The sequence below is a fragment of the Saccostrea echinata genome, unplaced genomic scaffold (genome assembly GCF_033153115.1).
Source record: "Saccostrea echinata isolate AGI-Se365-2 ecotype Australia unplaced genomic scaffold, CSIRO_AGI_Sech_v1 ptg000018l, whole genome shotgun sequence".
Classification (NCBI taxonomy): domain Eukaryota; kingdom Metazoa; phylum Mollusca; class Bivalvia; order Ostreida; family Ostreidae; genus Saccostrea; species Saccostrea echinata.
In genome coordinates this window covers 3,817,501-3,844,689 of record NW_026889767.1, presented here as the reverse complement: position 1 = coordinate 3,844,689, position 27,189 = coordinate 3,817,501, and the positions used below count along the sequence as shown (strand labels likewise).

Here is a 27,189-nt window from a genome sequence, read left to right as displayed (position 1 = left end):
AGCCCCCCTAGCCCCCCCCCCCTGGTTCCGACGCCTATTTATAATGTGGACCGAGGCACTTCCTGGTATCGAAGATGTCGAGTGTCATCCCTTGTTTTTTATGTACATTGAAATATGATTTTAAAAAAAACTGTGGATTTCAGTGATTTCCGATTTTTAATATAATTAGTGAATTTAAACACTCAATACACAAAATACACTATCCCGAAACAAAGCTTCTTTGACTGGAAGCAATGTATCTCTATAATATAAGTTACTAAGCAAAATGATCGAGTGCGAGAAGTTTCTTGGTGCAAAACTTTCCATTGATTAAGAACCGCTGTGTTTATGTCTTACAAAACAAATATCTGGTCAGATGCTGAAGACTTGTAAGTGGCAGATCAACATGCGTATATATTTCTTAATCCAACATCATGACCAACCCTTTTATTTTAAATAAATTTTAGAGACATTTTATGTCATTAGTTGATCTATTTTTAATAAGCTAGTTTATATAATTTAATATTTAGGTACAATGTATGTATGATATAATTGTGGGTCATTAATTTATATATATATAATGTTGTGGGATCAATGAGCAGTACGAGTATATTGTTGTGGGATAGTATATAAGTATAAAGATATACGTTTATATCCAAAAAAGTAAAAGAACATTGTTGGATATATACTGGGTTTAGGCAGTTAACGCTTTATAAACCGCGAAGTGGTCACCTTTTCAAACCTTCAGGGACCATTCAATCGACTGAATGGCAGAGGTCCATCCCGTGGGAGGATGAAAGCAAATACTCGAGGCTATTTAGCGAGTAAAATGGTTAGAGATTGTCCTATTTTGAATTACTTGTTTTATTCAATACGTTTTTGACGTAATTTTTGTTGTTGTTCCCAAATCTTTTATCTCTTTCTCTCATGAAGATGTGTTAATATTATAAACACATATATTACATAAATATATCTATATCAAGGTTCTACATGTACATGTAATGCATGTATCGGATAATTATGGGTCATTTATATGTACATATATATAGATATAGAATATTGCGGGATCAAATTACAGGCAACTATACATCATTCTGGGTCAATATATTGATATAAAGAACATCGTGGGATATGTACAGTTGTACTTGTCTATCTATAAAATATTAAAATCACTGTTGATTTGATTACACTTCCCTAAAATCTTAACGCGTAATAATTTTTTTCTGAATAATCCTTGAGTTGTGAATGATTTTCTGCGACTTCATACTGACATATTTCTTTATTACTTAAACTTCACAGTTCACATCAGGGTAACGCGCCTTCTTTATAGTAACATTTTAAAGTAATTATATCTTATAAAATGATATACTTGAAGCTTTCTTTCATATCTGAATAATTATATAGACTTTAGGAAGAACACAACTATAGTACGATTAAAACTTATAAAATTATTTAACCTTATTTTTTCTAGATTTATACAATGTATTACATTAAAAGCAAAAGCTCATGCATGGCATGACATACATGTAAATAAATAATGCGTTACAATCTGATAATGATTCACTGCAATTAGGCTATAAAATCTAGCTGTTTCCCATAATCCCTCCAATACTCATGGGGAAGTATATAAAAAATTGTGGGTCACGCGCGAAATTCTGCCAATCCACAGAGTGGTAAGATTTCATATATATATAATTGCATTGTGGGTCATTTTTTGAGTGTGTAATTATGGGTCAAAAAATTCTTTTTTGTAAAAAATGAAAATAGTAACTATATTATTGTCATAAACAAATTTTTAGGCACATGGTTTGTGGGTCAATATATAATGACCCATAAACCATCCATGATACCCACAACGTGAGTGAAAAAGACACAAAATATCCCACAATCCGCATGGCACAAAACTATATATATATATATATATATAGATATATATATATATATATATATAGGTATATGAGGTTGTTTGTGGGCACCAACCTTCTAAACAGGTTTGTGGGATCTCGCATTTCTACATTGAATAGCTATGTCATATTCATGATTTAAGCGTTATATATGGTCCTTATATAATATATAATATAATTTTTGAGATAAGATTAAAAATGTTGTATATCATTGTGGGTCATTATTTTCATATATATAGAGCATTGTGGGATAAAGTATATACATCGCACAATGCTTTATTTATGAATATTATGACCCACAATATTATCACATGCTATATATATCATGTCCTGGATTTCACAATATAAGACATAAGAATTAATATTTGATATAAATAATATATACAAGTATATTTACATATGTACAAAATAGAATGAATCATTAAGAACAGTTTTGGGGGATTCAATATAAGATTTTAACTATTACTTTTCAAGTATTTTGGGGTCATATTGCATATTAATGACTCACTGCGATATACGATTTATGAGATTCTTAACAAGATATTTTAGGGATATCCTCTCTCTCTCTATATATATATATCCCACAATATATATATATATATCCCACAATCTCTTACATACACATATATATAGTGACAAAGATGATTAATCAAATAATGTCCATCCCACAATGTATTATTTATAATTTATTTATTCATTAAGCAATGTTAGATATTGAACGGCATATTTTATCTATACACCTACTTATCCCAGATTTTCTTATATACATATATATAGTGAACCACATTTAAGCATTGAATTCTTATTTTTGAAAGTAATTATACAGGTATAATCACTGCATTGATTCCATAATGTCCAATCCGTAACGTATTTTTATTGATTCAACATATAGGATAGCAGACTAATATTATGAGATTCTACACTATATATTTTATGCAATCGCCTGTCCCACAATTCGTTATATACATGTATATATATATATAGTGACCCACAAACAGCTATGATCACTATACGTTTATAATATAATGACCTTCCATTCGTGAATTATTTATTTAAACAATAAAGAACTTATCAACCTTATATGATGAGATTTTAAAGACAATATCTTACGTATATGACTTACATATCCAAAAGTTTATTATAGACATATTTATATCGTGACCCACAACCAGGTATAATCACTATATTTATCCCACAGTTCATTATATACATATATACAGTGACCCACAAACATGTATATTCACTATATTTATCCCACAATTCATTATATTCATATATACAGGGACCCACAAACATGTATAATCACTATATTTATCCCACAATTCATTATATACATATATACAGTGACCCACAAACAGGTATAATCACTATATTTATCCCACAATTCATTTTATACATATATACAGTGACCCACAAACTGTTACAAGCACTACATTTTTATATACATATATACAGTGACCAACAATCAGGTATAATCACGTGCAATATATTTATCCCGCAATTTGTCATATCTCTATATACAATGACCCACAAACAGGTATAATCACTTCATCTATCCCATAATTCAGTCCGTTACCATAATATATTTACTATTACCATAATTTATTTATTCAACATACAGCTTATCAGCCATATATTAGAAATTCTTAACAAGATATTTTATCCCTGCGCCTACATATCCCACAGTTGCTATATACGCATAGAAAGTGAAATAAAATAGGTATAATCATTACCTTAGCCCGGTAATGTCCATCTCATAATATTTTATTCATTTATTCAATATTATGACATTATTAAAAATATTATTTTATGCATAACACCTATACTTATCCAATAATTTCTTACATATACATGTAGTGACCCACAAACTGGTGCATTCATTAGACTGATCCCATAATGTTTATCGTATCGTACTAATATTTTATATATATTAATATACAGCTAATTAGCCTTATATTATGACACTCTTGCAATCGCCTACTTTTCAAACAATTTCTCATATACATGTAAATCATGTATATAGTGACCCACAAACAGGTATTAGAATGTACTATACATTGATCCCATAATGTCCAACTCGAAAATGTATTAATTATTTATTCATTATGCAACTTATCAGCCGAATTTATTTGATTCTTAACAAGATATTTTATCTAAACGCCTCCTTATCCCAGAATTTCTTTTAAATGTAATTATTATTTAACCAAAAACAAGTATAATCATCGCGTTTAAATCCCTTAATGTCCAATCCATAACGTATTTTGTTCTTTATTCAACATACAAGTTATCAAATTAATATTATGAGATTTTCACAATATATTTCATGTAATCGCCTGTTTATCCAACAATTCTTAATATACATATAGTGACCCACAAACTGGTATGATTGCTAAATTAATCACATAATGTCCATCCCAAAATGTATTATTTATTTCTTCAACACAGAGCTGCTTATCAACCTTATATTATGAGATTTTTAACAAGATATATCTAATCTATATATATGCTTACGTATCCAATAGTTTTTATGCATATTTAAAAATAGTGAACCTCAGAGTGGCATATAATCACTTTATTTATCCCACAATATATTTATATATACATATGTACAGTGACCCACAAACATGCAGGTATAGTGACTATAGTTATCCCACAATTCGATATATACATATATACAGTGACCCACAAACAGGTATAGTGAATATAGTTATCCCACAATTCGATATATACATTTATACAGTGACCCAGAAACCGGTATAGTCACTTCATTCATCACATAATGTCCATCCCATACCATAATATCATTATAATATGATGATATTCTTATCATTGAAGAGAAAGGTTTAAAGCGTCAAGTGCCTGTGCATTGGTCCTAATAATTTACAGGAAAGGGGTGCACCTTGTGAAAAATTTTACATAATGTACAGTAGTTAAGAAGATTTTAAAGATTGTATGAATTTTGATGGATATATGCCGACACAACAAACATCAAAAGGCTAATTTAAAACTGCAATATTCCGACTAATATTATCTGCTGAACACACTCAACAAAATGTACTTGAAAGCAAATATATGTCTAATTTGACAAGAAATTTTACTCCCATTTTACACAACTTTGATATTATTCAATTAGAATTACTAATAGTTAAACATCTCATTTAATAAATATTCTTATTATAATCGACCTTCATAATCCACCTATTTCAATTCAATTGACTGAGTATTAACGAAGAATATTTTACAACCAGGGTTTTAATTTGCCCGTACAGGTCCGACAGCACCAACCCATTTTACCAACACTCGAATTTTGACAATGGAAGGACATTTTCAATAAAGAAGTGATAAATTTTATACCGAACACATCTATCGTATTCTGTATCATAAACCGACAATGCAAACGGCGTGATATCTGACATGTACATTGTGAACAGAATCAGTAAAGTTAATTTTGATAACTGGTCATCATGGTCATTATTTAGGGGATTATTATTGAAGGATGATTCTAAGATTTGATCCTGAGAGAGGATTTTGGGGCGGGTCATGTCTCTTTTATTGTTTCCTCACAAACCAACCTAATTTGAATACAACTTTATTTTGTACGATATAGGTATCGATACACACAGATTAAAAAAAGAAATTCGTGATACATGTATGTTGATATTGAAAAATATATATCATTTTTCATATCTGTTCTGTAAGTTAAAAAAATATCAAAAATTATAAAAAGGTTTGGTATAACTTTAGGAGTAAGGGATTGAACGGAGACCCGCGAGAAAACTGCGTTTAAAGAGGTTCGCTCCTCAGATTTTGAGCATATTTTTGGTTTGATGTCTATTAAAAAAATCTGCATATTATTTTAGTTCCTTCAATAAATTTTGAATCTACAATGCCAATTAAACTATATTCAATTAAAATTCTAAGATTAAATTCCATACCAAAAGCATTAGTAGAGGAAATATATCTTCTGACGGAAGTTTTTTTTTTTTTCAGAAAAAAAATGAGATTTTTCTTTTTCAAAGAATTTACACCACTGTTAAGTTTGAATTCCTATTTTTCCATGCAAGTTGCACACAGAGTTACTCTGTGCAGTGAAATGTTTTATCTTGGTCCCAAATTATTCATCAAATTAATTGCCATGAATTTTATTATCATCTTGTGAAAAATATAGCAAATATATTGTGAAAGTCCAGGTAAAATAATAGCCTCACTTTATGCTAAAAATTGACACCATTTAATAATATCTATGAAAAAAGAAAAAAAAATTAATAAACCTCCAAATTTAATTTTTTTTAATATAATTATAACCATTCTGCTGAAATTCAGCAAAATCTTTATACAGGTGACTCTCGATCTCTCGAAGTTCAAGGGACCGCAAGAAAAGTTCGAGAGATCGAGGGGTTCGAGAGATAGAAAGTGAATAAAATCCGGAATTTTCAGTTCCGATCATCATTGTTCCACTATTATAAATACCGGAAGTATATGTTGATAATAGCATTGCACGTTTTCATTCGTAGTTTACAGATAATTCACTTGATTTCAACAACAATGATCGTATTTTGAATAAATAAAACGATCTCTTTAAGTTTCAATATTTATTTGTTCCCATTTCACGATTACATAAAATCTGAATATCAATCGTCGGTGTGGCTAACCCACGGGCCTGATCGGGTACTTTAACAGATTTCTCGTATTAAATCGGTATTTAATTCTTGAGATAGGATTTCTTGTGCAATGTTTGTCATACTGGGATTATGTACATTCTAATAAAAACTTCATAATCTATGGAAAATTATTGACACGCCTCTTAAATTATTTTCTAAAAATTTTCGTCGCGCTGTCAAGTCAAAAAATAAGTTGTGAAGCAATTCGTTTACAATTTACCAATTATAACCAATTATTTATATCAACACTCAGATGCTCACAGGTATAGTGTCATCTATGTAAACACCCAATTAACACCTCCATGCCAGCCCCAGGCGTTCACTGTTATCCAGGTAAGTCCAAGCTGCATTAATTTCACGCTTGATTGGCGTGTACAAAGCGCAATCAAAACTTCGAGAGATAGAGAGTAAAAAACAATGAAATGTGTGTAACGGGACCCAGGTCTTGGTTCGAGAGATAGAGAACTTCGAGAGATTGGAAGTTCGAGAGATCGGAAGTAAATTTGCTTAGTTATATAGAGGAAAAAAACGGGACCGGAGGTTCACTTCGAGAGATCGAGAACTTCGAGAGATCGGAGTTCGAGCCATCGAGAGTCACCTGTATTCTGAAATGATTGACTGCTTGTTTAATGTTTAACGCCGATTATTCTGTTTAAATGATCAGTTTTTGAAAGTTTTGGTTTCTCTGGCTGCCCCCGATGAGCCTACTCTTTTTCGAAATCCAGAGAAACGATCTTGTTGTAATCCTTGACACGGGGCACCATTTAATGTCCCTTCCATTTTTAATGAAGCTCTATGTGTTGTATAAAATAATATACTACTGGGTATTTTTAATGCTTTTTGTAACATGATCCATCTCCTTAATCGCAGTAATTAATGCGTTTAAACAAACAAAAAAGACTGCGTTTATTGCTTTTAAATGCAAAGCATAACTCGTAAAAATGCATACGCCATATTAGTTTTCCTATCTCCGATATAAGCAACGGGGTATACTTTTCGCATTTGTTATACCTGACTGTTTTCTTGTCAGGGGTACCTGAGTGGAATGTATGACAAGTGTTCCTGTTGGTTATCTTCCATTACCTTTGTTTACATTTTATTGCGTCGCCCGCATGGCGCAGTGGTTAGAGCGTCTGGTCTAGAGTCGCAGAGTAAGGAGTTAATCCTTACGTCGCGGGTTCGAATCCCACTGAGGGACGTGGACACCGGTCCTTCGGATGAGACCGTAAAAACCGAGGTCCCGTGTCGCAGAAGGTGCTGGCACGAAAAAGATCCCTCACTGCTCAAAGGCCCTGAGTGCCGAGTATAGGACAAAATTCGCAGCTCTCACTGGCAAATTGTGGCGTCTCCATATGAGTGAAAAATTCTCGAGAGGGACGTTAAACAACATACAAACAAACAAACATTTTATTGCAGTTTACGTGTATTTGTGTTTGTTTTTCACTGACCTGTGCAACTGATTTAAGTTTCTTTGGTAACTTTGTTTTCTGCCGTGGAAGGAGTTACTTTTGTCGCTACCCTAGAGTTTTACAATAGCTATGTAGAATACAATACGTAACCGGTGAAAACTGATTACGTTAAACTGTGACCAAGTTAACGGCTTATTTTGGGTCCGTACAGGTAACGGAAAATGCAAAGTAATGTGGTGGACAAACCTAGATTTCTTCCCTTTACGAATCGCGTTCAGCTTTAACTTATAAACCGTATCAAATAAAAAGGAATTTTCTGGATTGCCGTACTGACCGGTTATATGTACCGACTTTGGTCCAAACGTACATTGTATCAGGATATATCAGTTTATCATTACAACACTACATAAGCATCAAAACATTTCTTGAAAATTTACCAAACATTGACTTTTTATGAAATATTTGTAATGTGTAAGGATATTATTTTAAACAGTGGGGGATGCAGATGAGAACACATAATTTTGGCTTAAAGATTTTCAATCCTTATGCTTTTTCGGATACTTGCAGTTTCGGCCCAAGATACAGATCATCGTGTAAGATCTCATAGATGGCAAAATCAGACTTCCGCGTATATTCCAAGTCATTAACATGTTTCTATTTCAACACAATTACTTTAAACATTTTAGTATAATAACAGTTTTTTCCTTCACATGTATATACATATAAACGTATCTTTAAAAATGTACATATTAGGGATGTCAATTTTACTTGGGTAGCCTAGCCGAATAACCGGGGTCTTTAGTCTGTAATTCCTTGTCAAAATGCTTGTACACTCAATAGCAAATCAAGCCACTGTCACACCTATACTTTATGCTTCTGTATATCAATTAAAATTAAAATCTTTACCGCATATCTTGTCCTTAAGTTCACTTTATCAAATACTAACTATGGCTTGTAATTTCTTCTCCAGATGCTAATACATGTATAAGTAATTGAACGATCAATCGTGTCTATAATTCCAACTCATTTATTGATCCGCTTGACAGCGGAACAGTTAGACTGGTTTTTTTTTTCATCAAAATTTAAGAAAAGCCTGTGATAATTCTTAATTATGCAAGTTTTTTGCAAACAGCAAATTCCACTATGGAATTTATTTAATTAGAATTTAAGTACGTAAACATTCTAGTTGAAAGTAATTTGGTTCTCAAATCAAAGGGTCTAAGCTTTGATAACAACCGAAGAAAAAAATCGATTTATAGATGAATTTAGATTACAATAGCAAATTTTTAACGTCAGTAACCGAGTAAAAAAATATTTAGTCGATAGTCGAGTACTCGAATACTCGATGACATCCCTAGTACAGCCTAATAAATTCTATCTTTATGTAGTATACTAACTTATGTTCCAAGTTTTATTAAAACTAGCTGCAGATCTGTAGCTCGCTGCTCTAAAAAAAAAATTGTGATGGGTGACCAGAGAGCTACAGTGCCACCCATAGAAAAAACAGTATATTTATTACGCACAAAAAGTTGCGCTCAGTTTTGGATAAATTTCTCCAAATTCTTACCTCAACTGCAGAAAAGCTCGATATTAAAATATTCCTTTGATTTCTGTCAACAACTCTCATATTTGGTATCTGCACGAAGCGCGTTGGACCGCATTATCTTGCCGCCCAAAATGGCAGTGTACATAGGCAAAATTTTCGACGGTTTATATTTAAGACCCAGGAGGGCTATTTACAACGGATATAAGGAATGTTTTGTTGTGGAAATAGTAAAAGAATATGTTAGGTACACACGGGTAGTAATATTTTGAGATGGCACTTTGAAAAACACAGAGAAATTTATCGAGAAAAAGCGCACTTTTTGTGCGCAATAAATATACACTTTTTTTCAATGGGTGGCACTGTAGCTCTCCGGTCTGTCAATATTTTTTTCCGGGGAGCTACAGTTCTGCAGCTATATTAAAACTGGACGAAAACTGTAGAAAATGTAGCACTTCGAAAATGTATTTACAGAAAAATAGACAAACAAAAGAACGGCCATAGCTAAACATATACAATACATGTATTTCTTCATGGAATATTAATACAGAAGTCAAAGAAGACCTTTCATTAAGAACATATTTTATATCGAGTAAAGTTTCCAGTTTAATTTTATGGCCAAATATGAAAAGTATAGAACACCGGAAAATAAAAGTTCAAGATTTTCAATAATATCGGAAATGAAATGCAGACCGTGAGACACAGTTAATTCTTTTTAACTACATAATTTTTTTTTCTTTTTTCGTGGTCTATAAACCTTCTCTTAAGAATCCGGGATCGTTTCCCATAAGTTCCCATTTGTATTACATGTACGTGGCGCGTTCGGTTGTTTTTTTTTTTCACTATGTGAAACCAACATTATTTTCACAATGTGAAAATAAAAACGTTCTTTTGAGAGTTCCAAAAATATCACACTCATTCATTAAATATTACAGTGTTTCACTGTTGAAAATGTAACAAAAAGTACATTATACTTTCCTGTTAAACACTAAAATCTGATTGGTTTAGACGCATTTAACAATCCGTAATGTTACCCTCAGCGTTTGCAACACACTTGACAGCTGGTAACATTACGAAAATGTCACATGCGTGCAAATCATGCGCGTACGGTTTGCCGTAGATATCCCAAAACGTCAGTTGTGCGTTTGAAAGAAGCCGAATAAACTTGACGTCAATAAAAGCTTGCGTCCGATGTAGCTTACTTGAAAACAACATACGCGAACGAAACAAACTTTAGATGATAAAGGACTTTTCGAGTATCAAACAAAAAAAAAAAAATAATAAAAAATTAAGAAGTCGGTAAATCTTTTTCGAAGCTTTCTTATTGAGAAAAATAGAACTTGGAGTTTGAAAGTTTTCTAAACTATCGACAATTTTTTTGTTGACATCCTAAATCAATAAGACATTCAGTGTAATAAAATAAATGGTGCCTGTTTTGGAGGGTAACATTCAATTTCAACTGTTACCCTCCAAAACAGGCACCATTTATATATTATTATTTAAATATTCTATGCTGCTGTAACTCTTACTTAAATATGAAGTACACTACTATCAATGTTTATAAATCAAGTTATTATTGTTATAATCCTTAACAGAACTGGGTAAATAATGATAAAATTAATCTAAGATTACCAAAATCAAGATTCAATGAATTTACTCCACATGTCTGTACACAAGTTTTGAAAAAGGGGCATTCCCTACATGAAATTCTGTCTCTTATATTTAGTGATTTGACGGTGCTTAAAAAAGTCTATAATATGTTATTCGTGACGCGTTTCTGTAATTGAAGGTATGTAGCTCATAAAAAAAAATGGAATGGACGAGTACGATGTATCCTTTTTTCAGATCATTTTTCCATTACAAACCTGCCAAAGATGCAGTCATTAAGTGGAAGTGGTGGGGGTGTCAACTGAGTAAAATATTTGAGAAGCAAATAAAGTAACTTTTTTTTTTTCACAATTTGAAACCTACTACGAGCATTTCCTAGTTAACATGTTACTATATCTTCTTTTTGTACAATTTTACCCGAAGTGTAGGTGTGGGCACAAAGATTCCATTGCCCCCTCAAAAAAAAAAGATAGGACACTAACCTCATCTGCCCTTCCCCTGTGATTACGCTTATGCTTGGAGCTAAATTCAGATTATAAGGGTGCCTGGTCAACAGGCTAGGTAGATAAATAGCTTAAATTCGGCCTTCTTCAACCTCCTTTCCCCTTCTCTCCCGTAGAAATTGATGATTAAGTTCCAAGGTATTGAGAAAATGCATACCATACTTGATCAATTCTATACTGAAAACATTGTGAATTCTTGGTCAGAAAAATCTAAACCCCCCCCCCCCCCCACATTTATATAATTGAAGAGTATCAAATATTCCAATAATGCATAATGCAGTTTTGTTTTGTTTTTATGAAACACGTTTCTTAGGATTTTTCCTCATACTAATTGTATGGTAACATTTGTCAGCCCTTGTTTTGCAAAATTAAACACACGTTTACAGTTTATCGATTGTGCATATATTAATTGTTAAGGTTTACCTGTGTATGAAATGGGAAACAATTTTTATCACATGTTTACCACTTTATCCCGTGGATATCACTCATTAGATATTTTTATCATATACCACTGCTGCGACGTCACAATGGGTTTTGCATGAAAATGATGAAGTAAATAGTGTGGATTCATAACATAAAAACAATCTAAAATATTGATAGTTATTAAAAAAACATGTGATAAAAATAATTGCTAAGGCTCGGGGATAAAACACACAACTCGTTGGATAAAAATCGTATCCAACCACAAAGCATGGGACATTCTATATTTCTCCAATTACGTGTGTTCAAAAACCGTCAAACATTCCGAATTTCTCCAATTTAGGGTGATTTTCTCCTCTTCAGAGATTAAAATCAAAATTACCCTATAAAAGTGTGACCACAGCCTTTTTAAAATAAAAAAAATTGTATTTAGAACTGCTGCATTTTTGGATAAGCGTTACATTTTCTCCACAATGAAATCTATACCTTTTTAGAAATTTGTTGTGTAATTCCGTATATGACGGTTTTATATTTAAAATTATAATAAGCATTTAAAAAAATTAATGCAGTTTTATGCTAATGGAAATTTTACAGTTTATTACTAAGAACCATTCTCTATGAGCTCACAAAATGATCCCCCCGCCTCCCATATAATTAAAATGGCAAAGTCCATGTTTTTCTATGGGAAACCCGAAATATGTGTCCGATCAAAAAGTAAAATAAGAGGTGCACAAAAGCACTATGTAACAAAGATTCTGTGAAAGTCACATTAAATTTCATTCATTGGTATAAGAGGGGTTGCGGATAAGAGATGGGTACCCCAAAGCGTAACGGATGGACGTACAAACTGACGGCCTGACACCCCCATCACTATATACCCCCCTGCTTTTCAAGCGGGGGTATAATAATTATATGGCCAGAGTAGGTATTTTGAGTGACACAACTATTGTTTATTTAAAATGCAGTCTTCGACTCAATTTGTAAAACAACTCATGACATCTGTTATTCACTTTCGTCAATTATCAATTATTAATACAATTTATTTTGTCATTCAGAGAGTTTAGGGACTCTGTACCTGATACTGCCCAACCATATATAAATAAGAAGATTGAGTTTCGTTTCATTTTATCTGCTTTTTCTGTAGAAGAAGCACAAACATCAAATGGGGTGTGATACATGTTAGCATAATACATAACATGCACTTTGTGTTTATAGTGTAAACAGGATATTTTATAAATATTAATGCATATGCAAACATGTTTTATTTCTGCTAAACATGCCAAGAAATCCCGTCCAGTTTTCCACAGCGATGGAGTCAATAAAAGTGTAATTGATGCAAATCACCCATATTCCCCTAACGCTGGCAAGACAATTAACGGCAGCAGATTTGAGGGGGTGGATCCTAAGTTTTTAGTTTTCTTAGTTAAAGAAAAATAAACTTCTACCCCAAGAAGTAGCCTCCTATGCCCTGAAAAAAAAATAGTTCCTGTCAAAAACCTTTATTTATTTACAAAGTACGTAAAATGTCTCAGGCACAGGTACCAAAATTGTAAAAAGAGACTGGAAGGAAATAAAAAAAATCAAAAGAAAAAAATAATAATTTTATATGCATGGAACTACAATTGACGGTATGGTACCATAATACGGCGCAACCAAGTTCCTCGTGCCCGATGTTAATTTATACTATAGGAAAAAAAAATATTTTGATATAGAAATACTTAAAAATTTGAAAGGCATCTAATTTTTAATGAACAATTAGTTTACTATAATTAATTTAACTTTTCTTTTCCTTTTATTTTACTTTTTTTAACCGCATTTGATTTGGATGGACCCCCCCCCCCCAAAAAAAAAAAAAAAAAAAAAACGGGGGAAAAGGTGCAAAGGCTTCTAAATAATTAGTATTCTAGCTTTAATTTAAACCCAGTAAACTTTAAGATCCCTCCCTCAAAACTGATGAATTAATTGCCTCGCACACATCTCCCTGGGGGAAAATCACAGATTAACGCTAAGTCGGCTTTTATTGAGTTCGCTCTACAGCTAGAATGCGTACCTTTTCTTGGCATGGATGGGCTCAGTTATTTAAACAAATTTTATTAACAAGTGAATGAACAATTAAGTGTATCTTCATTTCAAACGTCAGAATAGTGTCATCTTGACATATTATATGTAGTGTTTGTGCATCAGACTCCCAAACCTAAAAAATATCTTCAGAAACTTTTATGTTATCCGTATGCTCTATAGGGCTTCTTGCTGATATGAAATGTCGCTTCAAAGTTCAAATCAAAATATTACGCTCCCAGAGAGGGAATCGATCCATTGGAGCTTCTTAATGAAACGTGAACCTTCCCGAAATTACCTACATCTGATACAGAATTAGTGGTGTTCAACAATAATTCTGTTGGATAACGTTTAAACTTGAAATACAAGGCAACTTTCAAACACTTACACACTATATATAAAATATGTATATTATTGACGTGTAATTCATACAGACTTGTTAAGTAGGCATATTTCAATAAGCTACTGAGTTGAGCTACTGTTAAGTTCATAAATCAAAATTTCTCTGTGTACATCAATACGCGTGAGTATACACGAAAATCGTATTCAAATCGAGAATCAAATATTTAAATTTCATGAGATTGCATGTTCACTAAATGACAAATCTTTTTTTTTTTCCAAGCACAAGTCATTTTTTACTCCGTGGAAGCAGCTGCAATAAAATGCCATATTGCATGTAAAACGTGTATTCGGGTTGATCTTAAGAGATATGGATTCTTTAAAAAAAATAAAAGAATCTCTCTTTCTCCGACCCCAGTAAAACATTCTTTAAAACGATATTTTTGGTGATAAAATATGCAGAAAGTTCGCTGCACTTACATTGTATTATCACCGACAACATTATGTGCCGCTATGTATGCAAGACCATTCCATCGTCCATTCTTCATAAAGGGAAAAAAGTCTCAAATTGGCGTCGGTGTTAATTTGTATCAATGAACGACATGTACAGTAAGGGTAGCCAGGTACATATTATCGCCGGCGAAAAAAATGTAAGGGTGGCGATATTCACTGTCAGATACATCCTAAGAATTCCTTGCCAATTTAGCATTGAGCTGAACACAATAAAAGTGCTACTGATATTCTCCTAAGAATGATTCGAGAAAATTGATTGTAGCTAGAAGCTTTGGGAAAAAATAAAAATAAAATAAAAAACAAATATTTCCTTCGAATGTCATTTATAGCATTCATTTCCTGTATCAAATATGGTCAGATATTTTGCTACCATGCGTTCTTCTTTTCTTACATGTGGAATGTATTTCAATTTAATGAAGAATTAATTTTGATTCAAGCCCCAAAATATTTCTGAATTTAAGGAGAATCCATAGTTGTGCAAGTCCTGCTAAAACACCGCATGTTACATGTACCCTACCCTCATATTTCACTTACCCCTTCAAAAAAGGGAAATATGGCCTATTTACACCTTTTCTACTATGCATTCAAAGGCACATTTCTCTTTTTTTTTTCACAGACACTGTCCTTTCCATCTATGCCCTTAAATCAGACCATTCCATCCCGTATACATTTCCAGATATTTGTATGGGAAAAAATGTATTTTTTAATTGGTATTACTTGCATGCTCAATGAAATGGAGTAAAATAAGTACTTATGCTTTCTATAACATCAAATTAAGGTTTACAGTTTCGAACATTTAATTTCTTTTCTTATTTTACTTTGTTTATTGTTTACTCGTTTATTTCCTGCCATATGTTTATTTTATAGTTTTACTCATTATTGTTTTGAGCACGTAGGATATTGAAATCATTACTTCCCCCACCCCCCTCCAAAAAAAAAAAATTTGAAAGCCCTCATATTGTTCTATGGAATAAAGTTTTAAAGCTTTAATTTGAAATTTGTAAAAGTTTGCATCCTTTCCTCAAAACTGCTGACATCATTTGCCTCGCACTACTCTCATGGGAAATATAAAGATTAGCGTTAATTGCACTTCGATTCAGTTCAGTCTAAAGCATCCACAGAATTTCTTCCCTCAAATCAGCAACTACGATCCACACTCACTAGCGGCCGACATCGGCATTATGCAGTACTACATATATATATGATTGTGGGTCACGTGAAAATGCAAATAGTCGGGCAGTACGTTATTAGATGCAAGTGAAAAGAAAAAAGTATGCGTATTTCAGAATTTTAAAAGATTTTGAAAGAATTATTCTACACGTATGAAAAAATTGATCACCTATTGAAGCCCCACCATTTCTCCGAGGGACATGCTCTAAAAAAAGAATGAATTACACTTTATAAGAAAGCTTTAATATGAATTTTAACTTTTCTGACAAAGTGGTTATTGAGAAAATTTTTAAAAGATGTCACTAAATTTTCACTAATTCATAATTATACTTCCCTTGAAAGAGGGCATGGTCCTTCATTTAGACAAACTTGAATCCCCTTTATCCACGGATGCTTTGTGGCAAGTTTGGTTGAAATTGCCTCAGAAGTAGATCTACTTATAATAAGAAGAAGCTGAAAATGTGAAAAGTTTACAGAAGGATGACAGACAAAATGTGATCCGGAAAGGTCACGAGCTTTCAGCTCAGGTGAGCAAAATATGTTAACTCCAGCACCAATTATATCGGCACATGAATAAGAATAACGCGAAAATAATTTCCAGATAATCATTACTACTGAAAAAAAAAATCTATATCGAAGTACATGTATATACAACGAGAAAAAAAGGTTAGACTGATTTATCAGATATCTCAAGAAATACGGTATCTTGACATATCATAGTGATATACACCAATCCTGAGACACAATTTTCTGACCAAAACCTTTCCCCTACATTATTGGGAATTTTGCTAGATAAATACAGCTTGTTTACTTATTTATCTGCCATACACTTTGCCTATCCTTCTCTCTCTCTCTGTTTCTGTGCGTCTCAATATCTCTCTCTCTCTTTTTTCACGACCTTAGTAAATATTCTTCAACACAAAATATCGGCGACAAAATGTGCAAATATTCACAGTACATACTGTCGCCGACGACAGAATGTGCTCGACACAAACGTTTCGAAGGTCGACTTTAAATTCAAAGTAATACGAAATTGACCAAGCTGTTAGAATAAATTGACTGTATTGAATATTGATTTTGTTCTCTTTTTTAATTGAATTGTATTCTTACCAGTAAAAAAGTATTGTGATTTGTACAGTTAATTAATGTTATATTGATGTTGAATAATATGCTGTTGTGGTGTAATCATGACAAGCTAATTCAGAGAAACTGTGTCCCACGCTTAAGGGGGGGGGAAGAAAAGCATGCGCTGATCGGGAAGGGGGGGGGAGGTCCGAAGGGGGCACTTTAAGAAGGGAGGACGGGGCCATGGGGAGTTAAGGTATAAAATTTAATTGCAAAGACTCAAATGCTTCTTTAGATATCGCCCGGACATGAAAGTTTTACACACACACAGAATGTATGAATTTACGACTTTGACCTTTGACCTAAAAGTCAATTGGGGTCTTTCTTAGGCCATAGGGAGTTGTGGTATATAATTTCACTGCAAGAGCTCAAAGGCTTCTCGAGATATCGCGCGGAAACGAAAGTGTCAAAACAGACAGAATTTATGAATTTACGACCTTGACCTTTGATCTTTCGACCTCAAAATCTATAGGATTCTAACGCCATGGGAAGTTGTTGTGTAAAATTTCATTGCAAAAGTCCAAAAGCTTCTCGAGATATCACGTGGAAACGAAAATGTTACAGACAGACGGACAGCCCTACGGTCGGACGGACGGACCGAAAATAATATCCCCCACTTTCAGTAAAAGCGGGGGATAAAAGGTCAGTCTTATGATCTACACATCTATTATTAATTGTAATATTGGCTTGATCATAAAGGGATCGCAGTGGATGTGAACTTTATCAGATCATATGAATCAGCAACCCCACCCCAACTCACCACCACTTCATTCTCTATAAGTTACTTGTATCATAGATATTCCCTCTCTAAATTGGCGAATATATTAAATATTTCTTCTATACTTCATACAATTTACAAAGCTATAACAATTTTTTTTTTATAATCAAGATTCCGAGCTTTTAATTAGAACCGCAAATTAAATATAAACACTGTACCTATATGGTATTTAGAATTGTTGTTTAGATTTTTAAAAGAAGTGTAATCTTTGCGTGTAAGTCGATCACATAAAATAAATGTACTTAGGCGAGTTATACATGTACATGTACGTGTGAATATAACGAGTTTTCCCGACGGTGAGTCGATTCTGACTGGGGTGCATAGTCCTAAGAGCAAGTTGTCTTAGCGACCTGTCAAGCACTCGGGTGCATGTGCAAGCTGCATTGCATCCGGTTTCAATTCGCAGACGCTTATATATTTTCTGCGTGAAGCGTAGAACTCTCCACGCAATAAAGAAAAAGTTACACTTGCTAAACTCATGAATTCTTAAAGGTTTTGGGATTATATCTCATCAAGTTACATGTACATGTACTTTCTATGCCCCAGAAGGTCGAAGATCTGGGCATCATGTCCACCTGTCTGTCTGCAAAAATTTTAATTTTTTAACCATATTAAGTAAACTTGAAGTTTGGAATTCATATTCAAATATTAATGCCCTGTTAAATGTATTCATGAGTGGTCATGAGTCGGTCTGTTTGTCTGTGATCTACTACCCGATCGGATTAACTCAATATACACTATAGTCTGTTCAACATGAGCGCTTCAAACAAATTTTAAACAATAAAAAAATGTGTTTTTAAAGATTATTATTAATTCCAGTTAAGTGTGCCGTTTTGCATTACGCTCAAGGTATATAGTACACGCCTCCTAACCGCAAACTTTATGACGGTAGTTTCTTCTTATCCCTGATTGGTTGCTCGTGCAACAGACTATTTCCTTGTCAATGTTGATAAAATGAGTTGACCAATCAGACACCGGCGTCGTGAATTGTTTACGCTGGGCGCATCTATCGAAAAAGATCGTGTCGTAATGCGAAACGGCACACTTCACTGGAATTGATAATAACCAGATTCGACGCATACAACAAAAAACACGCACTTGACACGGCTTTTCAAAGTCAACGAATTTATGATAATTATTTTGGCCATTGCTGTCAAGCGTAAGATGTCGTTATTTCCAGAGGTTATCCGAGTGTGGTGTATAAAGTTTGATTTAATATCGCATAATAAGAGAAACACAAAGGAAATTCACGAAAATGATAATGGGGACCTTTTTTGTAATGTTTCCTTTCTGGAAAGCTCGGAAAAACACCTCGAATGTATTAACAGCACCGGATGTTAAAAATTTTTATGCAAAATGGAGTCGCTTGGTATTCAGTTCATTAGCCCCTCCTTTGCATATTTTGAATAATATCTTTACATTCCTTAAAGGGAAGGACAAGACTCTACAGATTAGAGGCCACCCAACATTCATTTCAATGTTTTTGAAAAGGGGGTTGTCATGGACGATTTCGAAACACATTCGAGCTTGTCTTTCCGCTTGTCGGAAAGGCCCGAGAAGTTGCGATCGATCTCCGAAGAGGCCTTATCTATATACATAATTGTACTAATGGAACACGAGGGTTCCTATCAAGTCATAGCGTTTGGATATATACCGCAGGTATGATTTTTTAATAAAAAGTTAATTCTGCGTTATTTTTTGGATTTTTTATATGGAATACGTTGTAAATGTGTACTGGAAGAATAATTTATGGGGGAAAAAAACAACATAAAAATATTTTATGACCCGGGGTGTATATTCGGGGGGGGGGGGGGATCCTATGTCCACAAGTACCTGTGCTTCGAAGCGGGGATGTTTACAAGATTGTGTTCCTTTCCTTTAGTATTTTAAAACGCTACTTGCTATCAGTGATAACATCCTTTAAACTGAATATTGACGACTACCCTCACTCATCTCGAAAATCTTAAGCAGAATTAAATTCTAATGAATCAATTTCGACTTATTTATTAAAATTTTCCCGAACTTTTTCGTAGACCTCTTGGTTTTCCCTCAATTCTATAACACTCGGAACTCTCGAGTTACACGCTTGATGTCGTTTTTGCATCACTTCCGTAATTTCTACTTTGACATTTCCAAACCTTGTAGCATTTTTCACGTTTGACGATGACTACTAGGGTTATTATGGAATGCCTGGGCAATTAGATAGCACGATTAAAGACAAAAATATCTACCGAAACAAGATATCATGACACATTTTGGTGACATGTAGTAGGTAAATGATATTTCGGGCCTGATACCCAAGAGGGGTCCAGTGTAAACAAATGGAAGTGACTTACCTTCTCTATTTTATAATACCGCGGGTATGATTTTTTTTTTTAGTAAAACGTTAATTCTGCATTATTTTCTGGATTTTTCAAATGGAATACATTGTAAATGTGTACTAAAAGAATAGCTTATGAAAGAAAGACATAAAAATATTTTTTTTGACCCGGGGGAGGGGTTATATTCAGGGGGGGGGGGTCCTGTCCACAAGTACCTGTGCTAGGAATTAGAGAAATCTGATTCGAAAATGACTGTAATTTTACAATAATTACCCCCATGTATTACAATACCTTAATGTTTAAATAATGAAATAAATTCCTTAAAAAATGAAAATGAATATCAATGATACTTGCCTTTTAAATTCTACATCGGGAATTAAAAAAAATCCGCATTTTTAAAGATAAATGCTTAAATTTTTAAGAGTAAACGGAATGGCATACAAGGTCATGTCATATGGCATACATATGTACAAGGTCATGTCATAAAAGAAAATCTTTATTTTTTCATAATGATGATGCATATTTTGTATCATTTTATCGATCCTTAATAATTTAGTAATCCATCCTATGCACAGTTACATCTGTACATAGGTATACAAGTACATGAAATTGTAACAGATTCTCGTGACCTTCCAGGTCAATATAAGGAATTATTTATTCTAAATTGGACCAAAAATAGATAGGGAAATTCCAAATTGATGCAAATAGTTTTGGAAAGTTATTTCACTTGCACCTGACTTCCACTCATATGAACATAACATTAAGGCACACAGATTATTGGGTGAGGGGTTGGGGTGGGGGGTTGCAGGTGGCCTACCCCTCTCCCCACCTTTTGAGAAAGTTAAGTTTTAATTTAAATTCTAAGGATGAAAAATTTTAATGAAAGTCCCCCTCTCCCCTCGTTTATGGACCTTTTTTACATCCCACCAAATAAAATTTTGAGTTGGGAGAACGCAGCTCTGTAAAGGCTGCATAAAGAGGGCTGGGCATAATTTATACGGGAAAAGTTTACTGTGACATCACACAAATATAGCAATTCCTCACAATAACAGAAAATGAAATAATTTGCTAATCTAAACTGCATAAGAGTAATGAACTACATCAAAACTTACCACTGCATTCATTTTTGTCGCTAGTTAAATCCCACACAGCAAGATCTAAACAAGTCACCGATCGCAATGCACTTGTCGACATGACGTCATCATGGTAAAAGTTGACGCATTTTATGTGCAGTGAGAGGCGGATCAAGTAATTTTTTCACAGTGAAAAATGCATTTTATTATTAAACAGAATATTATTTGCAAATCTTAGGTAGACCATTAATACAAATCTGAAACGTTTGTTTAGTGTCATTATTTTAAAACTATCGAAAGAATGTATTGAATTAATTTTACCGTGTTTTTGTCTACAGGGTGTGCATGTTTCACGCCGAGGTGCCTCATTAAATAGGCTTTTCGCACGGGCATAAACTTAATAGATCTTGACCATTTTTTGAATATACATAACGGACACATTCCTTAACTTGAAAAGTGCTGCTGCTTTCCTGAAATCGAGAGCATTACTTAATAAATACATAAAATACTTGATAAAGGTCACAGATATTTCGACATAAGCCAGATAACTTGAAATTTAAACTAATAAAATGCGAATTCTATTTAAAGCAGCAGCACTTTCCATAAACTACAAGTTATGTAGGAACAATTTATTACTTAAATTTTTAATTTTAACTAGGGTATGCCCTTGCGATATCAAAAATTTGTTTGTGACCTACATACAGTACACATTATATGCATTTATCACGTGACTGTCAAATAACGTGACCAAACCAAATTCATTACAGAGCGGTGTATACAATGTTATTTCAAATAATATTTAAAGTCATGTGATAATATAGTACCTTTACAAAAATAAAATCAGTTTAAAAAGGTATGTTTTTATGCACGTTTATATTCCGTTGATTTCTTCGAAGTACGCCTTAACACTGCTGCGAATTCTTTTTCTTTTCTTTTTTTTTTTTTGTTTGTTTTTTTTTTTTTTTTTTGGGGGGGGGGGGGTAGTCAAAGATTTGTTTTCAGGTAAGTTGTTATTTTTTTTCCCCTTTAATACCCCCTTTTTCAAAATCAATCCTATATATGTGCTTGACATTTATTTTTTCTACATTGCACCTAAACTAGAATTAAAAATTCTAGAATAATACAATGTTGTTTTTTTAACCCCGTTTCTCTCATTATGTTTGGCTAGTACTTCAGTAGATGTGAACGAGTACATTATGTAAGATGGCATGGATTGGTTAATGAATGCGTGTCATTTAATCATTGAATCATATGATAAAACAATTATTGCTTTTTTTCGGTCAATACGATGATTTAGACACCTTCGATTCGAAGTACAATATTCACATCGCCCTTCGGGCTCGGTGAATATTGTACTCCTCAGGTGTCTAAATCATCATATTGACCTCAAAAGCCAGCAATAATTGTATAATAATTATTAGATTTCAGTACGTTAACAATTTACTGGCGAAGTTCATACTTATTTTCATGCCTTTGTTTTTATACTTTACTACGGATAACTCTTTTCTACAAGGTCCCTAAAAATTAATGTAATTTTTCATTTAAGTTATCTTACTTTTTGAAACCGATCTATTGAACTGCCGGTCAATATACTGCGATCTATTGGACCGCAACGTATTTCGGAAAAACCGATCTGGGTTTCGAATTTATATGTAACATTGCACAGACGTCAGTGGTAAACAATAATTTGAAACAATGCTCGGCTGTTGGCCTCGGACAATAGAACACACTGAGGCACAGCTGCTCTGTGCACCTCGGGAAAAATATTCTGGTCTATTGACTGCTCAGGCATTAAATAATTGTATAGCATAGGCGTCAAAAGCAAATTATAGCGAGGGGCTAATTGAAAGGGGGGGGGGGGGGTTAAATCTTAAAAAATAAGTAAGCTTCAATTTTCAATTCTAATGCCTATGTTATGTATACCTTAGCAAAAAAGTGGGGGGTTAACCCCCCTACCCCCCTCCCGGTTCCGACGCCTATTTATAATGTGGACCGAGGCACTTCCTGGTATCGAAGATGTCGAGTGTCATCCCTTTTTTATGTACATTGAAATATGATTTTAAAAAAAAAAACTGGATTTCAGTGATTTCCGATTTTTAATATAATTAGTGAATTTAAACACTCAATACACAAAATACACTATCCCGAAACGAAGCCTCTTTGACTAGAAGCAATGTATCTCTATAATATAAGTTACTAAGCAAAATGATGCTTAAGACTTGTTTGTAAGTGGCAGATCTTTCTTACCCCAACATCATGACCCACCCTTTTATTTTAAAATAAATTTTAGAGACATTTTATGTCATTAATGATCTATTTTTTAATTAGTGTATATAACTCAATATTTAGGTATATGTGATATAATTGTGGGTCATTAATTTGTATACATACATATATATAATGTTGCGGGATCAATGTATAGTACGAGTATATTGTTGTGGGATAGTATATAAGTATAAAGATATACATATATATCCAAAAAAGTGAAAGAACATTGTTGGATATATACTGGGTTTAGGCAGTTTACGCTTTATAAACCGCGAAGTGGTCACCTTTTCAAACCATCAGGGACCATTCAATGACTGAATGGCAGAGGTTCATCCCGTGGGAGGATGAAAGCAAATACTCGAGACTATTTAGCGAGTAAAATGGTTAGAGATTGTCCTATTTTGAATTACTTGTTTTATTCAATACGTTTTTGACGTAAATTTTTTTTTTGTTCCCAAATCTTTTATCTCTTTCTCTCATATAAATGTGTTAATATTATAAACACATATATTACAAAAATATATCTATATATCTATATCAAGGTTCTACATGTAATGCATGTATCGGATAATCATGGGTCATTTATATGTACATATATATAGATATAGATAATACAGGTATAATATATAGGGAAAAGCGATGGGAGGAATTCTTACGGTCACATATGACAGTGAGTCGCTTAATACAGTGGGCGCTACGGCAGTTTTAACTGTACACTTCCCTAAAATCTTAACGCGTGATAATTTTTTTTCTGAATAATCCTTAAGTTGTGGATGATATACTTGAAGCTTTCTTTTATATCTAAATAATCATATAGACTTTAGGAAGAACACAACTATCGTACGATTCAAAATTATAAAATTATTTAACCTTATTTTTTTTTTTTTTATAGATTTATACAATGTAGTACATGCATGGCATGACATACATGTAAATAAATAATGCGTTACAATCTGATAATGATTCACTGCAATTAGGCTATAAAATCTTGCTGTTTCCCATAATCCCCCAAATACTCATGGGAAAGTATATAAAATATTGTGGGTCACGCGCGAAATTCTGCCAATCCACAGAGTGGTAAGAATTCATATATATATAATTGCATTGTGGGTCATTTTTTGAGTGTGTAATTATGGGTCAAAAAATTTTTTTTTGTAAAAAATGGAAATAGTAACTATATTATTGTCATAAACAAATTTTTAGGCACATGGTTTGTGGGTCAATATATAATGACCCATAAACCATCCATGATACCCACAACGTGAGTGAAAAAGACACAAAATATCCCACAATCCGCATGGCACAAAACTATATATATATATATATATATATATATATATATATATATATATATATATATATATATATATATATATATATATATATATATATATATATATATATATATAAAACACGTTATATATCATATGTTTGCACTTCTTACATGGTATGTTTATATTTTTAATACGAATGTCAAATTTTTTAATTTCACACAGGTTTACTGAATGTATAATAAGAATTTTGTCTTTTGCTCAAGTTTGCACAAGGTAATGATGGTAATAAACGAAGGTTTTCAAATGAATACATGTCCTCAATTTACTTTATGAATTCCCGAATGCTAGCTGACCCGTACGGCATTGTTAACCTTCCTATGAAATTCAGCGCCAAAACTTGTGAAGACGTATGGTGTAAATATCAATTAACGGTGTGACCTGACAAGTTATGCTTTATTTGAACTTTTTTTGTCATTTCACTGGGGTCTATATGTGCACTTCTCCTTGTTTAAAAAAAAAAGGTTGACAAGGTTTGTCATTGAATTTTATCTTCTCTAATTGAACAAACATAATAAACATACTTATAGAAAGAAAGTCCTGTAGATTAGTGCAGGCTTGAATACAAAATGTTTGTATGCTACCTCAATTTGGGGGGGGGGGGGGGATTTGGATTAAAACCGTCATATCAGTTTATAAATTACATAAAATCTTATTTTGAATTGACAAATGTACTTTTTACTCTCTGATTAATTTATAACGCAGCTAGGTTAAGGACTCCCATATCTACGTCAGCCTATGCAGAGGTTTGGGAGAGCTATTATGACGTCACGTTAAAACAATACAAATGAATCTCGATGAATAAATACTATAATGTTCTTTTTAAAACACACGAAATACTTTCGTTTCTCATAAATGTTATAAATATAAATGGATGTGCAACTTATCTTGCCATAATAGCACTTAGCATATGCAGAATGAAAGCCAGCTTGATCTCGCTGTACTTACTGAGATGACGTCATTTCTTAGTTTGACACGCAGTTTCTCTGTATTTGAGGCGTGGATCAAACTTTTATCGTGGCTTGTAAAAATAAAAATAAATACGAAACATGCGTAGTCAGACAAAAAGAGAGACATATTCTGAAATATATTAATCCACATTTTATTGTCAAACTAAATTGATAATGTGTAGACTTTATATATAGCCGTAGGGAGCACATTTGTACAGTAACGTGCTAGAATGAGGGGTCCAGCCCCTCGAAAATATCAAAAGTTCAACGATATCCGTTTTACTATAAATTCTGAATTTTTAAACACATGTAGCCATTATTCCTACTATTCTGAAAAGTGCTGGGAGCTGGTTGTACATTGTTTATTCATTCCGTAATCTAACATTATTCCAATGCGTATTACATTTTTGTCTGGAGTTTATAGAAAGACGGCTAAATTTTAAACAATTCTCAAGCATGAGGAAGTTGCTCCCAGCACTTTTCGGGTTAAGGAATTTGTCTCAAAGAAAACAAAATAAATTTTATAGCGGAAGAATGCCCGTATATCGTTGAACTTTTACGATCTTTGTAGTAGTACATATATGGTCCAATTTTAAACCTGTCACGTGACAAACAGCTGATGTAAGCGATGTCACTTTGGCCGAACTCAGCAGAGATCCGATATATACAAATGCAATCACCACAATTCACATTTATCAAAACTACTGCTGTTAAAAAAATACTAAAATTGTATTCATTTTCCCTGAGTATATAAAGGCGTATATTTCATGGGCGTCCTTAACCTAGCTGCGAACATATTTTGAATAATAAGATGATTAGCTAATTAGGAATCAAGGACAAAACCCAAACAGTAATTAACCCCCCCCAAAAAAAAAAAAAAAACAAAAAACTTTACGGTTATGTAGCACAACTCTGTATGAAAATCAGGTTATGCTGTCGTAAAGGACTGTTATTCCAATGTTCTCTTTCATAGTTTACATGATACAACGCGAATTAAGTTCACAAAAAAAAAAAAAAACACATCAAAATGTACTGGAGAAAAAAAATGACTAAACATTAAGAGTTTATATCTTGTAAAATATATTCAAAATACATACATTCGTTGCAGAAAAGATTAATCCATCCATCTGCACATCTTCCAGGGCAATAACCGTTAGCTTTATTACATGGCACTTTTCCTGCACAATGTCCACTGCAAGTTTCCCTACAGTGGTACCCAAAGGTACCGTTATCACA

At 33.1% G+C, this 27,189-nt stretch overlaps 1 protein-coding gene across 1 annotated transcript in view; it reads right to left on the bottom strand.

Annotated features, from left to right (window-relative positions):
* LOC133189382 (uncharacterized) overlaps positions 1 to 27,189 on the bottom strand; it is a 433,972-nt gene that overhangs the window by 259,570 nt on the left and 147,213 nt on the right. Inside the window, exon 14 of the mRNA XM_061324761.1 lies at positions 27,051 to 27,189. This exon is cut by the window's right edge and continues 2 nt beyond it. Within this exon, the coding sequence (XP_061180745.1) occupies positions 27,051 to 27,189 (139 nt within the window). The remainder of the gene's footprint in view (positions 1 to 27,050) is intronic.